This window comes from Centruroides vittatus, unplaced genomic scaffold (assembly GCF_030686945.1).
Source record: "Centruroides vittatus isolate TY-2023 unplaced genomic scaffold, ASM3068694v2 contig_390, whole genome shotgun sequence".
Classification (NCBI taxonomy): Eukaryota; Metazoa; Arthropoda; class Arachnida; order Scorpiones; family Buthidae; genus Centruroides; species Centruroides vittatus.
Window position 1 is genome coordinate 222,413 of NW_027122206.1, and position 24,149 is coordinate 246,561.

The 24,149-nt window shown below is 32.6% G+C and overlaps 1 protein-coding gene across 1 annotated transcript in view; it reads left to right on the plus strand.

The window, feature by feature from the left end:
* The first annotated feature begins 14,185 nt into the window (after positions 1-14,185).
* The window catches only part of Esyt2 (extended synaptotagmin-like protein 2), a 37,143-nt gene continuing 27,179 nt past the window's right edge, over positions 14,186-24,149 (plus strand). Inside the window, exons 1-2 of the mRNA XM_067270990.1 lie at positions 14,186-14,497; positions 19,882-19,923. Of these exons, the coding sequence (XP_067127091.1) occupies positions 14,216-14,497; positions 19,882-19,923 (324 nt within the window). The 5' untranslated portion in view covers positions 14,186-14,215. The remainder of the gene's footprint in view (positions 14,498-19,881; positions 19,924-24,149) is intronic.

The following is a 24,149-nucleotide window of genomic DNA, read 5'->3' on the forward strand; positions in this document are numbered from 1 at the left end:
GAACATTGTACTTTCGAAACTTGTAAACTAAGTGCAAAGCTGAAACAAACATTTCAGTAATTTAATTGCATTGAACGAATGTTACGTTTCCCAATTCACGAATTGATGAATTATACCAGGTTACTTTTCTATCAGTTTCGTATGAAAAGTGTTGAATTTATGTAGAAAAACTAAACGAAGATCATTCAATTATGTTTTAAATTTCAAATTTTTTTGTAATATGTAACTTATAACGCTTGTAATAATTGAAATGTTTATGCTTCTACTCGATATAAGATTCCAGGCGATTCGTTCACTCTGTCACGAGAAATTCTTAATACTGTTGAAGATTTTCGATAATAGTATTTGACAGACAGCTGCCTTACACCTCTATTCATGCAGAACAATGGGGTTTTGAACGAAGGTAAGTTAACACTTTCATCCACTTACGTCTCTTCAGTTCTTTGCACAGTTTGCATACACAAAGTTTCGAGCTACTTTTTGAATAAAACACTTTCTCCGCGAGATTTGTATGCACGAAGAAGTATTGTTTCTAAAATTAATATCATATTTGAGTAGCAAATATGTAAATTTCTATACGTGGCATGTGACGGAAGAGCTGATTATGAGCAGTTAAATATTATGATCTATAAAATATCGACTAGATTCTCATTTTCTGCGGTGTATAGAAGGACAAATCACATCTAGAATAATAATCTTTTGTTGTATTTATGTCTGCTTTAAGTGGTTTACTTGCTTTCAAAATAAATTATAAATATTAAAAGTTAATTCAGTTTATGTTTATTTACAGTTTATGCTTAATTACTTTGATATTTCCGAAGGATTTAACTTATAATAAAGATTATCAATTGGTATTATGTTCGTCAACCGTGCAAACTCGAATTCACAAAAGTATTTCTGCCAGATTTCATAATTTGACAGTGGCACTAATACCTGAACATTCAGTTTCTGTTCACATTGTCTGTTACCTTTGAATTTAAATTTGAAATTTTTTACAGGAGCATTTTATATGAATCAGTTGGCGGCGAAATTTGTAGAGTGCAGTTTGGTGTTTTCGTGTTTCTCGTTTTTCGAAGTTCACTGCGATAAATTTTTATTACGTGGAACCATACATTTTGCGTTGTTTTTAACGGATAAAAGGTGGAAATTTTACTCTGAATATAGAACTTATTTTTCAGAATATGCTACTTTACAGAAAGAAGAGTTGAAAATAATTTATTTTCGACAATTAGCGAGAACTGATCTTTGTTTGGATATAAATGAAGGCATGTATTATAGGTGTACTAATTTATTTGTGCATATGATTATCTAGTTCTAATTTCGAAACGTTTATGGTTTTTAGTGTTTATAAGCGTGTTATTCAGACGTGTCTACCAATTTTGTGCTAAAACCTAGAACTACGTCAAAGAAGAATACAAACTTTAATTAGCAAGTACTTCCTTTATTAGCAAATTAATTTGTTGGTAGATTTGTTTACATTTTAAGTGTAATGAGATGAAACTAAATGGATATGAATATAGAAAGTAGAATATAACAAGACTGGTAGATAAAACTATTATTACGTATTGCATAGTGTTTATATCGAAAATATTTTTCAGTTATATTTGTAATCACAGTTCCAAATTATGTAAAATTCAGCTTAATATAATGATATATCATTCGAATAATAATGGCGCTTAAATATTTATAGGATTAATTAAAAATTTCGAATTTTTTTTGACAAAACTGAGATAAGGCAAAAGTATCGACAGTTGTATAATGAACTGAACTTAAGTAAATTAGTTGACTTTGTATGTTTCGATGTAATTTTTTCGTAATATTACGATATACAAACTTTTGATTTTGTAAATTATATTATACTAAAAAATAAAGTTTTCCGTTATTCTCCTAATTAATGATGTATTTGTAATGTTTCTGAAAACTAAATAATACTTATTAAATTGAAATCCATGCTGTACAAAGTAATACGAATATTACAGAAGGCCGTTTTACTATAAGCTACTACGTTTTACTACGGCTTACTCTAATGTTGATTTTACAAAATGTAGGTCACACAAAGACTGTTAGACTAATGACGTAGACTGTTCACATTTTCGGGTTGTATCGGTGCTCTCGCGATAGCGTCATTTACAGAAGTCCCACCTACTTTTTTCTGACGCGAGCCAATTAGAAATATTAATTTTCTTAACCAATCGGATGACGGCGGGAAATTTAAATTCGATTTATGTCGATAGATGGCCGTCTAAAATTTCATATTTATTTTAATTTTTTCTTTTATTGTAATTTTTCGAGAATTGAAGAATATTCCAAAACAATGTTGGAGAATCCAACTACTCGTGAAAATTCTAAAACTTCACGAAATGGTCCAGTTATTTTATAAGAATTTTTTTACGAGTATAGTCGTCCCTCACCACTGCCACTCGATCGCCTTGGACGACTATTTACGTCCCTCACTGTTAAGAAGTTAATTTAATGTTTCGCAATTGTAACATAAGTTTATCTTTACATTTTATTGGTATAATTGTAAGAAGAAGAGTATTTGAGTCAAGAAAAAGCTGCACATCTGAAATAATAATAATAAACATTGTAAACTCTGTCGAAAATTTCAGTAAAAGTAAACATAAATATAAAATTTTTACGTTAAAAAATTGAATAAATTAAAAGTTCAATGAGTTTTCAATTTTTGCCTTTAGAATCTTAATATTAAAAAATGCAGTAGGTGATCGGTTAACGAACATAATTCCTTCCAAAGACTTTGATCGCTATTCGAATTGTTCGTTAACCAGTTATCGATTTACCATTGGTTTTTATGAAAATTGATTAATTCGTTCTAAAGTCTCCAAAAAATACAAAAATATATATTTTCTTACTACGTTTATTTATATGTAATAATGAAGATACATATATACACAGTCTGGCATTTTTATTAGTCATGTTTTTCCGTTTGTGGGGATTAAAGAATCTGTCTAATCTCGATTGCTTTTCTCTGTTCTTCAGGATTTTTCAGAAGTAATTAATAGCATTGTAAATGTAGAGAACCCCAAGTTTATTAACCTCACCCTAATTTGGATGCCATTTTAAGACGTTGTTCTGACATCTTCCCACTTTTTTAAAAGATGTTTAATAGCAGATATCGGCATTAATCCTCTTATTCAGAAGAAAATATATATCGCCGAGTTTCTTGGTGTTCTTCATTCGAGAGTTCTTAGCGTTCTTTTCTCGTCAGATCAGTTTCGGATTTCATTATTATCTCTTCGATGTTCTTTATTTCTCAGATGTGATTTTTGTTAATCCTTTAGCTGCTTGATTATACTGTATCTGTCTTAGATAAGATTGAACTACGGCCTACTGTAAACTTGTTCGAGACATACTGTCCAGCAACATCGGACATCTTCTGCCCACTTTATACCTTTGCTATTATACTCTCACCTTTCAAAAATAAAAACCCACGCAAAACATAACGAGTGCTCGTCCGACAGTCTCGCGAATACTATAAAAAAATTGTTTATCGCGAAAGTGTTCGTTATTCGATTTGTTCGTTAACCGATTACTTACTGTACTTATAAAGAATTTTTCTTCTTCACAGTGATTTGCTTAAAACTAATATATGTCAATTTTTTATAAATTTCCATAAATTCTATAGATGAATATCAAATGCTGTTCGTGCTTCATTCAATTAAGCAAACTAACCTTTAAGATAATCGATTTCGTTACAGGAACACATCCAAAGAACGACAACGTTAGTTCGGTGTCATTACACTGAATCAATATGCTGTTTGCCTGTAATATATCACATTAATGTTACAAATTAAACAAAATTATACAGCAAATTACAAATATTCAGTAAACTTTTATAAATCTGTTACAAATTACCAAATATGCTTCATCTAGTCTCTCACAATGTATGCAATGGCTGTACACTTTCGCATATAGATTTTGCCACTAGAAGAACAGAAAATACATAAATTTCACACACTTTTATACGTTTTACATATTAAAATATAAATTATATAATAAGAATTTTATAAAAAAAAACGACGATGAATTCCACGACATAAATTTCTCTGTTTTGGTGCACACGTAAACAAATTTAGTGACACGTTCTGTCTAACGCAGTTTACAATTTACCAGTTTCGAGGGAAGTGCACAACCACCGACATAAAAAAAGTTCGAAGCTTTTGTCGTTTACGACGTTGCCCAGCGAGCCAATAACTCCAACGACAAGTTACAGCATTCTATCGACTCCATCCGTCTCCATTCGGCCAACCCCGTTTTATGCATAGCCTAATTCACAATGAGTACGAAAACGCGTTTCACGTCTGTGAAAAACGCAAAAATTATAGAAACTGTAACTTATTTTTCTCATTAATATAGCTTCCAATTTTAGCTATTAATCATGATAATATACAATCAATCATTCTACAATCATAAACACGACAATATTTGAAAAAGTTGTTTATTACTTAAATGACTGAAAAATGTTCATTTTGGTTCTTTCGACTTCTCTTTAGTTGAAGTAGTCCGTTTCCTTAAACAAGTAAAACTCGTATCACTAACGGCATATTTTTACAAAAACCCCACAACTGAGTTGTGTAACTTTCATATTATTAATCATCATAAATCAAATTGTGTGTAGTACCATCTGTTATGAGATTTTATTAGAAAAAACGCTTTATACTATTAATTATTATAAATTGGCAAAAAATTTCAAAGTAAAGATGATATTTATAGAAAAATACTAAATAGTACTTGCAATTATTTTTTGTGAGAATGCCTGGCTACAATTTTTAGTCTCATTTTCAGTTTATTTAGTTTATGAAATATGCTCTCAACCTTAAATTAGTACAGTTATGCCCGTGCACGTCATACTTTCTTCGTTTGCAATAGAGTCGTGCCGATCGTCTATTTAATTCCTTTCGGAGAAAAAGATTTGAACTTAAATAACGTAAGTTCTAGTTAGTATTAGTTGTTTCTATACAATTATCCGGGCCTCTTGCCTCGAGGGTTTCCATCTTTTGTCTATCTCATTTCGTTCTCGAGATTAAGGAAACACAGACGGTTGCACATGCACATATGACAATGGAAATTTATAGGTCTACAACATTTTTTAAGTTGAAGTCCGATAACTACTAAAATCTTTAATAAGACTCAACCTCTCTCGAAAAACGACACATGAACTCTCTCTATCTCCTCTCTGCTCGACCATAAATCATAGAAATTTGACAGCAACGTCTCTTAACGGATGTTCATATTATCCGAGAAGGTAACAAGAGATACAAAATCTTTCCTTACAATTAATAACTTAAATATTTTTTTAAATAACTCTTTTCTTTTAGATACAGATTATAATACAAATGTACAATTTAAATGGAATACAATATTATATGTATTTGTGTAACTGCAAATAATGCATAAAATTTTTTACATGCCATAATAGCTTCGAATTAATTATGAATAAAATGTTTCTGTACTCTAGAAAGTATTTTTGAGTGCAGAAATATAAAACATGCATGTTATTTATATTGTAAATCTATGTATTAGGATTTATTATCATATATATAAACTTATACGTAGTACGATCCAAAAGTTCGGGGAATGCAGTAATCTATGACAACAAAAGCATGCATTGGAAGTTACAGCGTATGAAATTAATTCTACCAAACCACCTCTACGTGTTCAGGTTAATTTCACCCATGTCATAGATTGCAATTACAATAGCCTTTCCTGATCCGATCTAACATAAATATCACAACACAACATCTTAAGTTGCTGAGAACTTTATTAAAAACTAACGTTTTCAACCAACTCAATTGGTCATCGTCAGGTTAAATACAATTCGAGTAAAAATATAATGGAACATAAAAACAATGAAACACATTTAAATACAAAAAATTAAAAAAAAAATACGTATATTTATGTATAAAAAATAAAAATAAAATATTATAACAAACCATACATATATATAAATACATTCATAAATAAAATATAATATAATATCATTATATACTAGTAATGAACTGTACATAAAATAAAAAATTCAAATCGCGTATATTATGAGTTCTCTAACTTTTTAATTAGGTATTTTTACGCTGTTGGTAATCCCTCAGCATCTCCAGCATTAATGCACGTGTCATGAAATCTGCTTTTATCCATTTCAATCTATAAAAGCAGATTGCTATCGACGCGGAGTAGGTGTTGTTTTGTGATTTGCATTTTGCTGACTGAGTTTACTCTAATACTAATATATGTATTAGAAACATCTGGATTAAGAAATGTTATAATTTTTAAATAATATTGGAATATACAAAGGAATGTCCGAATACTACAAAAGTATCGATACCGGTCAGTATCGGCTTCTGGTATCGAAATTTGAAATCTTGCTGGCCGATCACACGGTCCGTTTTCCAGGCTGAACGAATATAAAGACACTTCGGGGCGTTTGTCCTGTCGTACTAGACCCATAGAAGCGGGGTTCGTCCGAAGTGAAGACTGGACCGCTCGATACACCTATGCCGTGCCTGAACAGCATTTACTCTCTGAGGTATTTTGACAGAAATCTGTAAACTCTCTGTTTGCGTTGAAATTAGGACCATGGATAAGCGATGCACGCACATCGCGTGCTTAATAATGAACCTTGTCGCAGCACTTTATATAATTGTATATTTCACCGCATTAAATCGCGTATTGTGTAATAATTATGCATATATCTTAGATTTAGAGTTATATTAAACTGTTGTTTGTTATAAAAAACGGAAAAAACACACCTTATCGAGTAACGCGCGCCCTCCCTACTCAAACATTAATCAATTCATCATTTGTTAAAATCCGCCAGTTCGGACGCGTGTAATAATATAACGGGTGTCATTTCCTGACTAGAAGCCCCTATCGTTGAATTAGCGCGTTTCCGTTAAACTGCTCGCCATTTACAGACATTGAGATCGAATCTCACCGACTGTCGCCAATTTAGTGTTCATTAGGATAGCCCCCTTGGCACCCGGCTTGTCTCGCATGCTCATCTAAATCATTAAGGTACGATAATTCGTGATTAATAGCCAAGATCGGTAACTATATTATTAGAAGTAAAACAAAAAACAATTCTTTACATCAGAAACTTAATTAATTTTTGAAATTTATATTGTAACGTTTAATGTAATTTAAAATTTAATTATATACTTACATACGTCGAAATGCTCGATAGATAATACAAGTATAGCAGAACTGTGATTGTTACTAGTAATAAGGATATTCCTAATGTATATTTTACAAATACTTCATCAGATTTAATCGCAAGAAACCCCAATGAAAATTCAAAAAGAATTACTATAAGTGCTAAAAAAACAGAGTAGTCATTTTGAATATCATTACAAAATTTAAAACTGTCTTTGCTGTTCTGCAAACATCGCCAAATAACTTTTGAAGAAGCTCGATTCCTCTTTTCTGTCAAGTGAATTATTGTAGAGAATTGCATCTTTTGTAATTCGCATAAGAGAATCAGAAAAATTATATGCGCAAAGTTGTACAATGCTATGAACAAGTTGAATATTGTATTTGAAATCATACAAACGGCTAATGTCATAGACCATTTGTAATTGATGTAAGGCAAAACCACGTAACGATACGTCACACCAATAATCAGTCCTGTTAACGCACTTATAATAATCCAAATACGAGTTAACAAATCCTGAAGTTTTACGAACTTTTTCAGATGAAAAGCGACAAACGTTGATTCGTTCATAATTTCGAACCACAATTTTCGACTTTTCTCGTAGAGCCGAAAATATTTTTGTGAGTTCCAAATTATCAACGTTTTCAGCATATATAATGACAATAGTACCATCGTTACTCTGAGAAGAAAGACATCTTTTCCAAATGCTTTGCAAATGTCGCATAGATTCAATGCTAATTTTTCATCTCCCGTCAATAATATGATCACAGACTTGACTGTCTGAAGGAAGAAGAATGTCTGAAGACACACTTTGTAGAATTTCTTAAATAATCGCCAATTTTCGTCGCGGTTAGAAAAATCGATTGCAAGTATTTTGAATAGTATGAACGTTGGTGAAAATACAACATCTGGGTCTATTTTATAGTTATTCATACTGTAAAACTATCAAGTCTGCTTATTTATTCGTATTCGTATATATTCTATTTCGATACATTTTCCCAGCAACAACGCAGTTAATAAAAGATCGCATTAGTCTGCAGAAAACTGTCAGAGGATAATGGAAAAAGGCCATAAAATTCTTTTATATTGAATATATTCATTAAGAAAGAATTTTAAAACCTCATTCCATTAATGCATTAATGCATTATTGTCATTATAATTTCATATACCAAACATATACTAATCGATTTGAAGCTAATGATATACAAGTTAATGTAGAGTTTCCGTTGTAATATTAACAAAAGCTAATAAATGAAATATTGTTATTGGGGAATAAACATGTATAATTAATATATGAAAATTTCATTAATTTTTAATGGACTACTTTAATAAAAGTACTTTGGTAATTTTCCAGTATTTACTAAATGTTTGCTTAACATCTACGGGATGTTTGTGCTTAAAAGTGAATTTGGAAGCGAATGAGGAGTCTAGTGTAGTGGTCGAACACCAGTGACGCCAGCTCTATGTCATAATACACTTGTTTCATCGCAATCGTTTTGCATTTAATATTAATGAGAATATTTTTTTACATTTTTTTTTAAGTTTTAATACATTATTGGCTTAAACGCAGTCGGTTTGCAAAATTGCCGAGGCAGTTGACGTGTCAGTTCACCACTCTGGAGATCGGGATTTAAATCGTGGCTGTTGGAAAAAAAAACAGAAAAAGTTTAAAGCGTAGTCTTCGCGAGTAATTAGGGTTTAACTCCTGCCCATCAGCTGCCCTATTCTAAACTTAGCCACACTGAAACATGGCTTTCTATATTTCAATGGGCGGAAAGAGTAAAATGGAAATACCATTGTGTGGCCGATCTGATATCCCCAGTGGTAAAATTAAAATTCCACAATTATAAAAATCGTCAACGAGTTGCTTTTCCTTTTCTGGCTACATTCGATCGCGTCATCTACTAGGATATGTTAGTAAAAAAATTTATATTTTTAATTATTATAAATTGGCAAAAAAAACTTAATTTTGAGACTAGCTATGGATTTTATAAAAAAATTTACATGTTAATAAACTGTAAAATCGTCATTAATGTCAACCCTGTTGGGAATGAGACACGTTTTTCTTTATCCCCTCATCCCGTCGACTTTAACCATCAAAATTTAATAGCGTCAATCCCCTAACACACAAACTTCTGTGCAAAATTTCAGAAATCTTTGACAAAATGCACAGGAGTTATTAAGGTACAAAGAGAATGTAAAATGGTGTCTCTTGCACACACACTAACATCCGTACATATATATAAAAAGGAAAAACGAATTGTGTTGCATTTCTTGATGTTTCAATGAGGCCTACGTTTATAAATTTAATAATTTTGGGGTTCATTTTTCGACTGATCGCCGTACTTTCTATCTGTACATACAGGGTTTTTTCCGGACCGCATGAACTCTATACAACGAGAATCCTCGCTCGGAGTACATAGAAATTGACCAAAGAATTATAGCTATACAACCCGTAGTTTTCAAGGAAAATGCGAAAGAAAAGTATGACGTTACAACCGGTGCACGAAAAAATAAGCTTTATTAGAAACATTAACATCGGTACTTGCATAAGACATAAAGTTTACGTAGGAAGATGCTCATAATGACCATCGCGTAGATCGAGGCATGTTCGTGCACGGCGTAGTAAGAGTGACCATACACGATTTAGTAGCGTGCTGTCCACAAAAGTGATCGCAGCGTGTAAACCAGCAATTAAGATAGTGTGCGGTCAGCCATTCTACGCCGTGCATAAGCATGCCTCGATCTACGCGGTAGCCATTATGAGCATTTTCCTAGGTAAACATAACGTCTTATGCAAGTTTTGATATTTATGTTTCCAATGAAGCTTATTTTTTCATGTACCGGTTGTAACGTCATACATTTACTTTCGTATTTTTTTCGATAAGTTATGGATCATGTAGGTATGGTTTTCGGTCAGTCTTTACAAAGTGAGGATTCTCGTTCTGAAGAGTATAATTAACTGTTAACATGCGAAGAAAAACGACTGTCATTTTCCCCTTTTTCATGACCGATGAGGTGTTATCCGTGTCACATGGACCCATATTATTCTTCATTGACAAGAGAGGCTAACCAACTAAATAACCAATTACGCTTTTTACAAATTATTTCACTTTTTTCGGAACAAAAACGTGATTGGTCTGACACGAAGAATAAAACAGAAAAAAATGATGAAATCGACACACTGGACTGAATGAGAGAACTGATCTGAAGCGAATCCGGACAGCATATTTTCGGGAGCTGGTCCGTGTGGATATGTCGGGGCCCGTCACTCACCATCCAAATGCCCCATTGTGGGCCTTACCGAACCCATAATGGGCTGGCTAAGAAGAAGGCCATTTTAGTGCCCGTCTTAGGCCATCTTTTTATAGAGAATGTAAATTATTCGATATTTATATTTCGGCATTATATCGGCTCAAAAGTTTATCTGGACAGTCGGACATTTTGAATCATATATTTATTTTTCGGCCATTAAATATTTACAACTAATCACTGATGAGTTTTGATTATACTATATATATGGAAGTCTGTACACATATGTATTTTGTCCCTTGTAAAAACATTTGTTATAAATAATCAGTAAAGCTGCGTGGTTTTTTTATTGGAAATACTTTTTTTATATTCTGCACTGTACTCTAGTTTATAGTATTTAGTCATATCCAATCTTTTTATAATTAGATGTACAGATAAAATTTATTATTAGTTAAAGAAAATGTAAATAAGTTAAACAGCAAATGCCGGTACACCAAACAAATTAGATTCAAGGGAATGAAACCATTGAACACTAGTCGCGAGTTCCCTCTTAACCAACGAGTTGGAAAAGTCACGTATGAATTCACAAAAGCGTCGTATCGTGACTTACGACGGATTTTCGTCGCAAGCTGCGATACGACAAAATTTGGTATTCACAAAATTCGTCCTAACCGAAAATTTAGCAAATACGCATCATTATATATGACATAGAGTGGGTTGTCTTAACACCAAAAAATTTAAGATGGCCGACGAGTATTTAGCTTTCTTGATGGAAGAATTACACACTTCATCGAGAGTTTATCTTTCACTTCATTCGTCGATCGAAGACATTTTGTTAACGGAATTAATCGGATGCTATCGAATGCTGAGAAAAACGATTTTTAGTTTAATTGAGGAACCGAATTCTCGTTGAAAAGCCTACACGACGCGTATTGTCTTAATCGTGTTAAAATTATGAAAAGAATTGTTATTATTAAATATATCGCGATTTTACTATCCGTTTTTCTTTGAAACGCTTTTCATTTTATTTACGCTTCTACGTACAGCACAGTGCATTATTAACATCGTTCATTTCTTTGCAAATATATCTCCAAGAATTATCTTTTCTGCGAGAAGTAAAGTGGATCTATCCTCCCTTCTATTATCATTATTTTTCGGCTTCATCTGTACAAAACCTGTATTTCGGAAGAAGTAAGATGGTGCGTTTTTTTTCTTCTATTTTATCACAGAAACTCACGTCGAAGACAACTCGCGCCATTTGAAAGTTTCCGGAGCATATTTTTATCGGACAAAATACTATATTCTCGAAATAGAATCACTAATATTTTGTCGTAAATAGTAAATCGGGTCACGATGAGCTTCGTGAATTGCAGATACAATATGTCGTAAATTTGTCGTATTTAATGACGTAGCAGAAATACGGTGTTGTAACTGACGTTTTCGTGAATCCGGCCTGAATTTTTTCAACTTTTCTTAACGTGTCAAATACCTAATTAGGGGCAGTTTGCTATAGAAAGTCTTCTCGACAGGCATCTACATCCTTAACAGAACGTTTACGTGTTGCATTGTCTTTTTTTCAATCTAAAGTATTGCTTTTCCTCCTCATCCGAGAAGGAAAGATTCTATGCCTTAGAGACAGTTCCTTCTGTCTATAGAAAAGTTTGTTAGTTTGACAGTGCTTCGAACTAGTAGATGATTTGAAATTAGAATCGTAATGGCAGCTGCATTTGTTACTATCACCTTGCTATGTATAAAACTAAACTTCCAACATCGAATGCAGCTAACCACGTACAAGCTAGAACCAATCTTTCACCACGTTTCGCTGTAGTAAATTTCGGTAGTTACTATTGTTTTGTATAAGTTAAGGCACTATCGACGTCGTGTCTAAGACACCTCGCGCCTCCGTGCAAGTCTTAGATTTTTCGCCCTACAATTAGTGCAAGCATGCCGTAAATTTCTAGTTTCTGATCAGCATTAAGGTTACCTTAAATTAAGTTTGCATGTTATAAACATGTGACAATGTTCTCATACACTAGTCCGTACACGTTTATTTTTCACCCAGCGAGTAACTTACTACTGAATCGTGCAATACTATAAATCCATATAAATATGTAATGCCGGCGTACAATCGACTAAACATTGCTACAGCATCTTTCAAGTAGTTTTGCAATTTTTAATGCTGTAATTTCACACGTAGTACTGTTAATTTTTTGTCTGTACAAATAATGTTGTGAATCATTGTAAATTTATTTGATTAATGTTACCTATGGTTCCAAGATGGCGGCTTGTCTCTGATTCTAGCAAATAAAAGAAGGGTTTTAATTGAATGTTGTTTTCATAAATTACCATAATTATTACCAACAAAATAATTAGAATAGGTTAAGTTAGAACGTGCGTCCCCACTGTTTTTTTTTTCTTCTATTTGCGTTTATTTGTACACCAGAATTGTTTTAACGTCAGTGTGACGTCCATTTTAAATTTTTGATTACGAAAGAAATCGATAGGAATGATATCTAATTGACGCAATAATTTACACTACAAATTTGTTTTATCACAATATTGTACACTTGAGGATATTTCTTATTTCATGTAATTGTGAAGCGATATAAAACTTCACATTATTTACTGTAGCGGAAACATCAAAAGAAGCTGCCGTGTAAGAGAATATGGGAAATGACTCATTTATATACAAATATCAAAAGCAAAGTAATAAACCACATCAGAAATTCCTCAGTGATAAATAATTTAAGAAAATAGACGACGTTATCGAGTCAACATGAAGGTTTATTGACGAAGCCATAAACAAATTCAAACAAGTAACAATTGCAATAAAATGAAATCATGAGTAGAATGCTTAGAGAAGGTTACGTTTCGCTGAACTTTTCCGAACCTATATTAGGTTCCGCCAGACCTACAATGAGGTGTGGCCGAACCCGGACTCTCTGAGGAATCCGGGAACGAGTGTCGATGGTCGAAAGCCACAGGAATTTTTCGAGGGGTTTTAATATTAATTATACGTCGAAAGAAAACTATATCACGAAAAGTAAATATATATATATATATATATATTTTTTATTGAATGTGTTGTGTAAAACATTGATAATGAAGTATTTAAATTTAATTTTCAACGCTTAAAATATAACACGTTGTATGTCGCTGTAGATCGAAGCGCCCTCTAATGTTGTTTGTACAAAATAAGATAACAATTTAATAAATATAATTTTTAAATATTTACGTCATTTGAGTCGATAATATTAATTTTATTTTACTTTAAATTAGTTTTAAGAAAAAAACTTAGTTATTTCCAAATGAAACGAAATAATAATAATAATAATAATTTCTTAAATCACGTGATTCGTAAAGCTTAAATGTAAGAAACTATTGATTAATGGCTAATATTTACGTTACATTATCACGTATATTTGTCATCGTTAGCATATTTATTTTTCATTCGGCACCTTTAACAATTAAGAAATGCATTAATTATATAATTCCGTTCTTTACATTTCACCTTTTCTCCAATTTAAACTTGACTTAATAATAATAATAAATCCACTGATCGTAATTAAAAAGACGATTAAAATTTCTCGTAATATATTAATTTTTAAATTTTAATCAAAGTAAATAAATAGAAAGGAGATTTATCTACTTTTATCGATTGTATAATTTGTTTATAACAGGACGTAACATCCCCGCCACGTGACAGGCACGGCGCATTTTATTGGCTAATCGATGGGCGTACGTAGTTTATAAATAGGAGTGGCATCATCCGGATTGGCATTAGCGTGGTTGTGCCCGATGGAGGAAGGTGACGGCAAGAAAATTGACTCGAGACACACCTTAAGGACCACACTTATTGGATTTTTGAATCAGTTCGCGTACGGTGCGGGTGTTTTGGGAAGCGCATACTTATTAGGATATATAGGATGGAGCCCGGCGTGGTTAGTATTCGGCATCGCTGGATGGGTGGCGAGGCAAAATTATTTAAGGGAGAAGGAAATCAAAGTTGCCATTAATAGGGCATCGATTGCGGACGAGAAAGGCGTTATCCTTGCCAGATTAGAAGATCTACCCTCTTGGGTAAGGCTTTTGTTTTCGTTTTATCCACGTCCACACTCGACCACGTGACTCTTTAAATTGTTTACCTTTCTAACACATGATGATAGAAAGGTAAATATTTGTCAATTCTTCCACAGTAAGGACAGATCTTTAAGGATTTTTTAAATTTCTTGATGGTTAATCAAGGAAATATCGTGTTAAACTAACTATTTTTATAATAAAAATGTATAAGATGGTAATTTCTGCAGCTTAATACAGCTGTAGATATGGATGAGAATGTCAAATTAACACATTGTATAAAATTGGTTGTAAAGTTGAGGTGTTTGGCTGCTTTAGATGGCACCCATAAGAGTAAAAACGGTCGAAGGAACCGTGCGAGCCTTCGTGAGACGTATACCGGTACCGTATACCGAGTGGCCGTGAGAAACGTCGTCGCGCAGACTACTTTGTGGGTCGTATCTGTAGCTATGCCTCGGAAGTGGTCTCTGCAATGGTATTTCTCGCGTTTTATGGAGGGGGGGAGGGTTATATCTCATAAATGTTAGATTGTAGATCGTCTGTTAGTTTCAATTTTTTTACTCCTGTGGCAGTCTACGGCTCCGATTAGGTTTCGACTGTCCCTTTCGGAGATACGTCTTCATTAACATTATTTATGCACTGAAGTTTTGTTATTTTTGCCACCTTTTCTACAGGATCTTTTCTTCCCACTGTTTTTCTACACTTAGATTTTCCTTTATTTTATCACTACTACTATTGTTTGAATCATCTTCGCGTTATCTTTCTTCCAATATTTCTACTTTGAGATTCAAGAGGAGAAGGGTAAGAGAACAATCGGATTCAAATGAAGAATCTCCTTCCCTCCCCACACGGTGAGCCAGGTAGGAGGTTTTATAAACCTAAATCAAATACTTTCGGCTTGCCACTCTAGAGGAAAGCTTGAGACCTTTTATATTCTAGTATAGATATATATTCATTTGTGTAATATAAACAAAATAATGAAAAAAAAATATATTTTCATTGTATGATTTTAATATGTCTTAATTAGAAGCTTTCTAATTAATAAGTTAAACCAGTTGTACCTAAATGACTGTTCTGTGGCCAATTTGGCCAGCAAATACATTTGATACATCGCTTATAAATGACAGAAATAGATCTATTTTTGATATATATTGAATATATGTTGTCCATATACCTACAATTTAGGTGCAATTTGGCTTGAACAACATTAACAGAATAAAATATATAGTATCAAATTTTACTAAGAGAGAATTTCACATCATACAGATGTTCATTCAATAAATTGGTGTATAAAATAAATTAGAAATGTCGATATTCTCTTGGATATCGTTCGGTCGTATTACTTCTCTCGATCGTTTTAGCATGGATAGAACGTGTTTTGTTATATAAATCTTGACATAGTTTTCCTTTCCGACGTATCTGTCTCTTTCGACTCGGCATTACTAATTTCGTGTATTTGTACGTTCGCCGTACTTTATATTCTTTATATCTTTTTATAACATGCACGATTGAGTAATTAACTTCTAAGGATGAAACAAAAGGGAAAAGATTAGAAGTTTGTGTAATTCCACAGATGTATTCTTTGAATTACACGGCATAACTGTAATCGATCTCTAGCTCATATCTGAAAATTTTGCTATGGATGATTTGCGATTAACGAAGCATCTTTCCAAAGGACAGCATTTATTAGCCAAATTGACAAAATACTGTAAATCCAGTTATTGAATAAATTCAATTTATTGATAGAACAAACCTTTTCAAAGGTCATGTTTAAGATTCTTCAGTATATCTGTATTTGGTTGATAACTGTCATCCATAGATATATTACAGCCAGATGGCCGAACAGTTGAAGTGGTAGTATATCACTTTGGGAGATCGGCGATCATATCGAGACGGGTCGATAAACTCCAGGAATATTTCGGAAAGTGGTCCGTCCGGATATGTCGGACCACATCCCTCACCATCTCATTTTGGGTCTGGTTGAACCTATAATTGCTCGTGCTAAAAAGTCCCTCTTAGTGTCCTTGGAGCAAAAAGAATCGAGAGAGGAAGAGATCATATCTATTCATGAAAATTTCGTGATTATTACAATAACATTACCTGAAAGATACTAGCCAGTCGTTCGAGTTTTCCTCGTCAAGAAACGAGTGGTATACTATTAAAAATATTTTCTTTATTTGAGAAGTGCTGTGGTAGTAAATGTGGTATTGCAGATTTACTTTTTGATTTGTTGTTGTATGCAATCATTTAATGTTGTTATACATTTATTGATGAGTTCTCTTGATATTTAAAAACACAAAAGTTAAATATGCAAGTAATATAGATTGTTACAGAGCACATTTACATTATTGTATGTTTATATTGATTCGTGACGTATAAGATAAAGGATATAATTAATTCGCGTGTTCGGTATTTTAACCGAAGTTTATCGACAATGCATTTATCATTCATTTATCCACGTTACCAGAGGGCGACATTTAAAATATTTAATGATGCACCATTGTGAATAATGAAACTGTATTCTTATAAGTTTCTTTTCATAAACTTGGTATGTGCTTCTTACACGTATGTAATTTTGCTGAATATCCTGTAGCGTGATACACACGTGGATTATAAGCGTTACTTGCGACTGAACCTCAAACAGGCAACTAAAAACTAGAGTACATTCCTAAAGTTGAAGGATTTCAGTGTTTATCTGGCCAGTTTCTATAGTAAAAGTAAAGTAACAGTGATATTTTTATAGTATTTTAACAATTTATAATATGAATACTGTTCTAATGGAGGATGTGGCTTTCGCATACTTCTGATAGGCGATCTACACTCTTATGATGATGAGGTTTGGGCTCTAGGACAATAACATTAGGTCTGTCAGTCTTCACTTTTCTATTTAACTTATATCTTGCTTATTATTATTATAATGACAGCAATTGTTAGTATAATTTGTTCGTCAAAATTAGAGCCGAACTTATTCGTTGAATATTAACTTTGAGTTTGGATGAGAGAAAAAATAATATATCAAGGACAACATAATAGTGTTATGACCTGTGGGAAAAATAATTGATAAACTGTTGCTTTGTATTTCACCATACAGTAGAACATAGCAATTGAAATTTATCGTGTTGTATGTACAGGGTGGGTGGAAAATGATTAGGCATAGAGAAATCAGTATAAATTTTCATAATTATAATGCAATCATAATAAAATTATGATTGCATTTACGTCGACGAATGAAATTTTATAATTTCCTACATCAATGACGTGGATAACGGCAGAGAGGCTGCATGCATGGCGGCAGAAAAGACGGTCAATTGCTTTTTTCGTTTGGGAGTGAGCACAGATTGCTGCATGCTACGAGGTGTGGAAATTAGTGGTTGTTCTGCAGAGATGCTTGCTTATGGTGAAAAATTGTCATGCTACACAATCGGTCCGGAAACAATCAAGAATTCTTGCTCGAAGTTAACGACGACACGTTCGGTTGCGGATGCGCAGAAGCGATCGTCTATCCACATCGCTATTCCCGTTGTTTAAGGAAATTGGTGGATGGTGCAGGTATCTGTATTGAATTTTAAGGTATGCATCTGTGTTTTCATTTAATAAGATACATGTCAAGTAATTTTCATAATCCTTATGTTTGAAATATAGAAATTATAATATTTTCTTAATGCCTAGTTACTTTCCACCCACTACTTATAAAGAGCTGACATAATAACGTAACAAATGTTAATTTTTTCAGAAAGGACACATTTCTTGTGATTATGAACATTAAAAATATTTGTAGCATGATTCTGTTCAATGCATACAGAATCTAGCATAAAAATTTTAATATATTAAATATTTTTCAATTCATCTGAAAGTAAAAAAACACTATTGGAAGTTCTGGTATCTGTTTGCAGATTGAATTTATTATTTATTTAGGTCATGAATCTATTTACATATACCATTATCTAACAGATACTTAGCTATTAACTTGTTCAATGCCAGGTTTTGTTACGATGATACTATACAACCTGCTTAAATGGTTATGTAATGACATTAAATAGTAATTCTATTCAAAAAAAAATTGATTTTAAACAATAAAAAACATCATTTTGTAACTTCGGCGACGGGAGGAAGGTCGAGATAACTGTTTAAATTGCCCGTTTCTCGAGTTAATTCAATCGGTAAATGTGTTATAAAACTTTATTTGTAATACACAAAGCTTAGAATTGCTCTAAATTGTTTAATTATTTAATTTTTAAAGATGAGTTATGTTTTTTATATTGATCGTTATACAATGTGTACAAAAGATTTTTAAAGCACATGTGATACGAAGTGTTTATTTTTAAAGATAATCTAGCAAATGCATTTGAACGTATGCCTAATGACAGGTTAAAAAGGTAATTACTTCGACGCCGTAAAATTAATATTTACGTTCGTAGCCGTGCGTCTTCCGTCGCAAAGGACTCGGACATTTATTATTTACTACTATAAACTAGAATATAAATTGAATTATCCTGTAATTTAAGCTGCAAAATGAATTTTTATAGTTTTTTATGAAAATATCATTAAGCGAAACATCATTAAATAAAAGTTTTCGGTAAAAGTTGGAAAATTGCCAGATTTAATCAAGTAAAACCTACAGACAGACACGGGAAGTAAAAATGAATAGAATTTGAAATCTTTTTATAAAAATATAAATAGCCAAATAAATAAATTTAATTGTTTCCAACTTAAAATACTTTACTAAATATGTTTTTTATGATACTAATATTACTTTAAAATTTGTTTCATTGTTTCGTTTTAATTAAATTTAGAATTAAGATAGAAAAATATATAAAAATGATTGGAAATATGCATTTAATTCTGAGTTTTTTCTATACTAGATTCTTTAAACAAAGTGTGCCAAACGTTAGTTAATTGTTGTAAAGATTAAATTGTAATTAATTAATTCGGTTATACCTTTTTTCTTACCATACATTTCCATTAATTTTGTTAAGAAAAATGGGTCAATGTAATTCTTGGTGCCAAGATGGCAGTTCGTCTCAGATTCCAGCAAGAAAACGGTGGGACGCACATTCTAACCTAACCTAACCTATTCTAATAATTTGGTTGCTAATAATTATGGTAATTTATCAGAATAGGTTAGGTTAGGTTAGAACGTGCGTCCCACTGTTTCCTTGCTGGAATCGGAGACGAACCGCCATCTTGGCACCAAGGGTTACATTAACCGAAAAATGTGATCCAAAATCGTTCCTTAGACATTGATTCACCTTTGCGGGTGTGTTGAAACGCAAAAAGTGGTCGAAACACAAAAAGGGTGGTAGACCACTCTTTAATTTTTTATACTTTTACCGATATTTTCTTTTATACAATTTGTCTTTTAGTAATTTTATGTAAATTTTTTGTAGGTGTTTTTTCCGGATATAGAAAGAGCCGAATGGGTGAACAAAGTACGTACGTTTTCTTTGATACTTTCTTTTCTTATGTTTATATTTTTGTGTGTTATTTATAGTTGCTATAAACGTGTTTGATAATTGTTTAAATGATAAATCTAAGCTGATTAATATACAATTAAATCATGCAACTTAAGCGGTAATGCAGTTTTTTTCTAGATTAAGTGTAGTTTGTCCATAATCTTTCTATACATGAGACTGTTTTGAGTTATGAATATCTCTTATAATTTGAGGATTCTTAATTCTTCTTTGGCCTTCTCCAAATCTGGACAGAATACAATTTGCTAGTGAAAGAGAGTGTGTCCAGACATTGTCGTACAACGGTTTAAGGCCTAAATGCGGCTGTCGGAGACGGCTTTGGTGATTTTGGGGGTTATTAAAGATGACTTTCTTTCCTCGTCTGCTTCAAATAAAGAACGTACTTTTTCCTTTCTTGACTAAACAAAGAAAGGAAAACAAAGCAGAGTTTTAAGTGTCGACACGGGAGGCGAGATCGCTTTCTAGAGTTTTAAAAATTTTAAAGTATAGAAGTATTAATTTATTATTGATTTATGCTTGATATGCATTATTGATTTTGCTTATAAATAGTTTAAACGTACTGTACATATAATGTTCAAACAATCAATCTGAATTTTCAACGACGTAAACAGCTAGAGTTTATGTTCAGACTGTTTAAGGTTAACTAATAAATAACTGAACAATGTAATTTACTTTTAAGTTAAATTAAAAGTTATTTATTTATTATCTTGTAGTAGCCCAAATGTAATACAGGTTAACTGAATAAATTAAATGTTAGATATTGAGATTTACTTTCATCTTAAGATAATTTTTTAATTTATTACAGTGCCTACTACGGCATGCCCCTTTTCCGGATCGATCTAGTATGTCAGTCGATCAATTGCACCTGTGCGTAGTGTTGGCTTTGTGCCGGATAATCAATTTAGGCAGGATGACGTGTTTTCCGGGCAGTTGCCGAGTATTTATTTCCACGTCGGTATACAAAATTTACAACTATATGTTGACCTGGAGGCAATGTTCAAAGACACGACCGAGCAATAGCATGTCGACCGGAAGATCGAGGTTAACCTCCGTCCGACGTCACGTAGGTTGGGAACGGTGGCGAAGCATCATGTTGCCAACCACCACAGTATTAATTGTGATTTGAGCAAATATTTTTCGAGTTCCTCTTTCAAACAGAATGGATTCGAAAGATAACTCCTGTGCCTCGTAATAAATATAAGAAAAGAAAACAAACTGCTTACATAAAGTCAAGGATAATTGTAGTTTTATCCTTGATGATCTAGAGACAGAAGTAAATCACAGAAATGTTAATAACTTATTATAATTATTACAAAGGGATTTGTTTAGGTATTTTATAGTATATTTGAATCTAGTTACCACTACTATAAATATAACACTCATATAACTTCTACCATTCAGGTAGCACTGTGTTCATTGTACTTTTATGTATATTTATGACTAACTTGTAACTTAAATTGTGTAATGTTTATATAACCAGACTAATCTAAAATAAAGAGGTCTGACGAGGGAGGTATAGTCCAAAATGCATAGCTTCCGTAGCCTGTAAAGATATCTTCATCGTGCGTTCGTTTGTGATTTGTTCTCTTGAGCAATCTTATGCTTATTGCTAACAATTAAAAATGAAAACAAGAGGCAATCGAGGTTCATTTTAGTTTGTCCGAATGAAGAATTTGCAGATGTCATTTAGATCGGCGATTCCCAAAGTGGATGCTACTGCTCCTTCAAGGGTGGCGGAAGACAAGGTATACAAAATTCATTTTGAAGAAAAAATATATATACGCTCATCTTTTGATTTACACGATAGATACATTTCTAGAAAAATCGCGCAAACCAAAACAGTGTAAAATGAGACGTAACATTTTGTTGCTCGAATTAATTCAAACAATGCTTATTTACATTCTATTCGATGTTGTTTATGATTTAGGCAAGTTTCATAATTTCACACTTAATAGAAGTTCGTTTTGGACCATTTTTTCGGTCCCTATCTATAGAGATAGTGTATTGGATCAAAAAAATTGTGATGTATTTGAGTATTTATGGTAACTGATTAAAATCTCGGGAAGAAGACAGGTTTCTAGACAAATGTGCATGAGAATAACCTGCAAAAGGCTACCAACAGCTGTCTCAAACTTTTTTTGTTTTCATTTAAAAACCGCGTAAAAGTGAAACAGTACAAATTGAGGGCTAGGTGTTCATATGAAGAAATGGTTAATATTACCTATGGTTTTAAAATGGCGGCTCGTCTCTGATTCCAGCAAATAGAAGAAAGGAAACAGTGGAGACGCACGTTCTAACCTAACCTATTCTAATAAATTATCATAATTATTACCAACAAAATTGTTAGAATAGGTTAGGTTAGGTTAGAACGTGACTCCCACTGTTTCCTTTCTTCTATTTGCTGGAAGCAGAGACGAGCCGCCATTTTGGAACTATAGGTAACATTAACCAAAGAAATATATGCACTAAAAAGGAGCAGTAGTTTGAAAAGTTTGTCGGAGCTACGCCAGTTTCTCATCTACTGCGCTGGTGTAGCTGTTGGATGCCATTTAATTTAAAAAAGTGTAAAAGTTTAAATGAAAAAAAAGAACTAAAACAAAATGCTATTAACAATCTATTAAGAATTAAGTTTTAACTTATTATTTAATGTTTTAATTCCACCTATTAAGGTTTTTTAGCAATTCTTTCTAATGTTAAGGGTACAATTAATACTTTAAATTTTGAATTCTAACATATTTTCTACATTGTTGAATTTTGTGTAGAAGCTTTAAAGATAACTGTTGTATTCTACATGTGTTTCTAGCAATTATTGATTATTTTCTTAAGTGTTCTATTTATAAATCCCTTTATGTTGCTTTAGGTACAACTCCTGCATTTCTCAATTGCTTAAGAATTAGTGAGTTTATAAGCTTATAAATTTACTTTTAAAATTGATTTTCCAGAGAATTCTTAATATTGTCTGCCAATTTTTGGATTTAATTTAACTGAAAATGTTTAATAAATGAGATTTTAACGTGTGGCTAGCTACTCTTATTTACTGTACGGTACGTGGACGTCTAGTACCCGAGCCTCCTCGAGATTCTCTGGATGGCCGGGAAAAATAGGCATTCATAAATCTTCTTCAAATACGGACTTGTATGCTTTGTGGCTTTAATGAAATCTCTCCCAAATGAATAAGAAAATATGCTTCGTTTAAGTTAATTTAAATATTTAACGTTCCAAAGACATATAGCTATTCTGGTTCGTCTTCGAGGGTTTAACTTAACCTTCGTATACGATCCAGCAAAACTCGAGAGAACTTAAATTTCGAGCATTTAAAAACACACTTTAGTAAAGTGTATTTGCCGATTAATATTAACTCTTAATGCATAATTAAGAGTTAATATTTGTTATTCAGTTACTTCACAGAAATGACTGAATAATTCTAGAAAAGAAGAAATATATTTTGGATAACTGACTTTAGACCCACCTAATTGCTGATAAAAGTAACAGTTTAAGATGATTTTTCTTTTATAGATTTAAAATTAATGAAAAAACAAAGAAGTTGGCTCTAAACTTGTAAGTCAAGGTACCCCTATATCTAAGTGTCCCAACTTACGAGTTTATTGAGATACGAGCCGTCTCGGCTACCGTTTTGCTTTGAGTCGACAGCTAAAATTCGGGTTAAGAGCTTGTTTCGGAAACTCCACCGTAGTCGGCATAGCAAACGTCACGGCGAACCGGATTTAAAAAAAAAGATGATGGAAAACCGCCGTAATTTCATCATTTTCATTACTTTTCCGATGTCTGACAGGCTAGTTTATAGAAAAACACACGATCAAGTGACGAAGGCATTAGTTCACTTCCGTGTTGTGTGCTGCCACAGTCTCTCGTTTCTCGAATTTTTTGTCTTTACTTTCTCTATCTATGCAGCGAACGCCGCAAGATCCGCATTTTATTGCAGTATATTCTATTGTCTTCATACAATATTTGTTATTTATATGTACATTTTTCTTACACTGGACGACAAAAAAAAAAACGCATCATGAAGGACTTGTTGGATTTGAATAAAAATTGGTATGTTGCATCATCATAGCTAGATATGCAAATGATTAGCTTTTGGGATCAGGTTCTTGTGTTGTATCGCCACCAGAGGGTAGAAAAGTGCTTCCTCTGTCTGGTATAAAGATGTACGCTGTGACGAC